Source organism: Garra rufa, chromosome 14 (genome assembly GCF_049309525.1).
Source record: "Garra rufa chromosome 14, GarRuf1.0, whole genome shotgun sequence".
Taxonomy (NCBI): domain Eukaryota; kingdom Metazoa; phylum Chordata; class Actinopteri; order Cypriniformes; family Cyprinidae; genus Garra; species Garra rufa.
Window position 1 is genome coordinate 4,637,925 of NC_133374.1, and position 1,089 is coordinate 4,639,013.

General features: G+C 33.4%; 1 protein-coding gene across 2 annotated transcripts in view; it reads right to left on the reverse strand.

Annotated features, from left to right (window-relative positions):
- Positions 1 to 270: 270 nt before the first annotated feature.
- Positions 271 to 1,089, reverse strand: part of pdgfd (platelet derived growth factor d) — a 37,771-nt gene continuing 36,952 nt past the window's right edge. For both annotated transcript variants that reach the window (XM_073818106.1, XM_073818105.1), the window contains exon 7: positions 271 to 955. In XM_073818106.1, the coding sequence (XP_073674207.1) occupies positions 827 to 955 (129 nt within the window). In that variant the 3' untranslated portion in view covers positions 271 to 826. The remainder of the gene's footprint in view (positions 956 to 1,089) is intronic.

Sequence of the window (1,089 nt, forward strand, 5' to 3'; positions counted from 1 at the left end):
GAGAATTTTTGAATTTTTACGGGAAACTTAGGCATTAGTACATTCATTTTTCTCAAGTCATTATTGTGAGAATTTTTGAATTTTTACGGGAAACTAAGGCATTAGTACATGGTTTTTTTTGTAGTAAAAGTTTGGTTTAAGTAAACGTAGTAATGCCTTAATTTCCCATTAAAATGTCAAAATTTCTCATAATGACTAAAGAAAAATTCACATAATAATGACATTAGTATTACAATAATACACTTTTCAAGGTGAAATAAGACTTCCACAGTGGTTAAATGAGTTTATTTGTCATAAATTAATGCAAACAAAATAAAAAATATCAGACCTACAAGTAGGCATTTTTTTTTTTTTTTATCAAATTTAAACAAACGTTTCTTTCTTTTGATTCTGGGGTGAACTGAACACATGAGATTCATTCCAATATGATCTTTGATCAGACCAGAAAGAGAATATGAAAACAAAAGCCACATACAACAGCATGATCACAGATATAAAAAGACAATGACAGTTCTTTTAATAAATAACACTGGCTTGGATCAGTTTGGTGAAGGATCCGCCCCTTCGGGGACCTCTGACTTCTGATTGGTCACAGAGAACAAAAGCCTCATTAATATTCATTTACATTCCTTTGGTGAGTTCCATGTGACTTTACTGGACACAATAACATCTTAACCATAAAAATAAAACAGAAACAGAAGCTACATGTCAGAGTCTCCCAATGCTGGACAGAAAACTGAAGACTGAGTGTTTCGTGTTATTAAAAGGGATTGTGTTTAGGTGGAATAAGACCTGAAGATATATGTCTGAATGGAGTACAGTGTGTTCATCGCGGCGGTCTGGACTGACACACACAATCACATCTCTCATGATGCTGCAGGTAAATCTCCTCCAGAACCCATTGAGCACGTGTTTTCTTCCTGTAGAAACTCGGACCTGGAGAAAACTTCAGCACCTGGCAAAACACACATGAAATATTAAAAGAGGAATTCAGACAATTTCACTCTTAACTATAACAACTGAACGTAAGAGTCAAATAAACGTAGCATAAAAAAAAAAATTAAGAAAAAAATGGATTTTTAACATCTA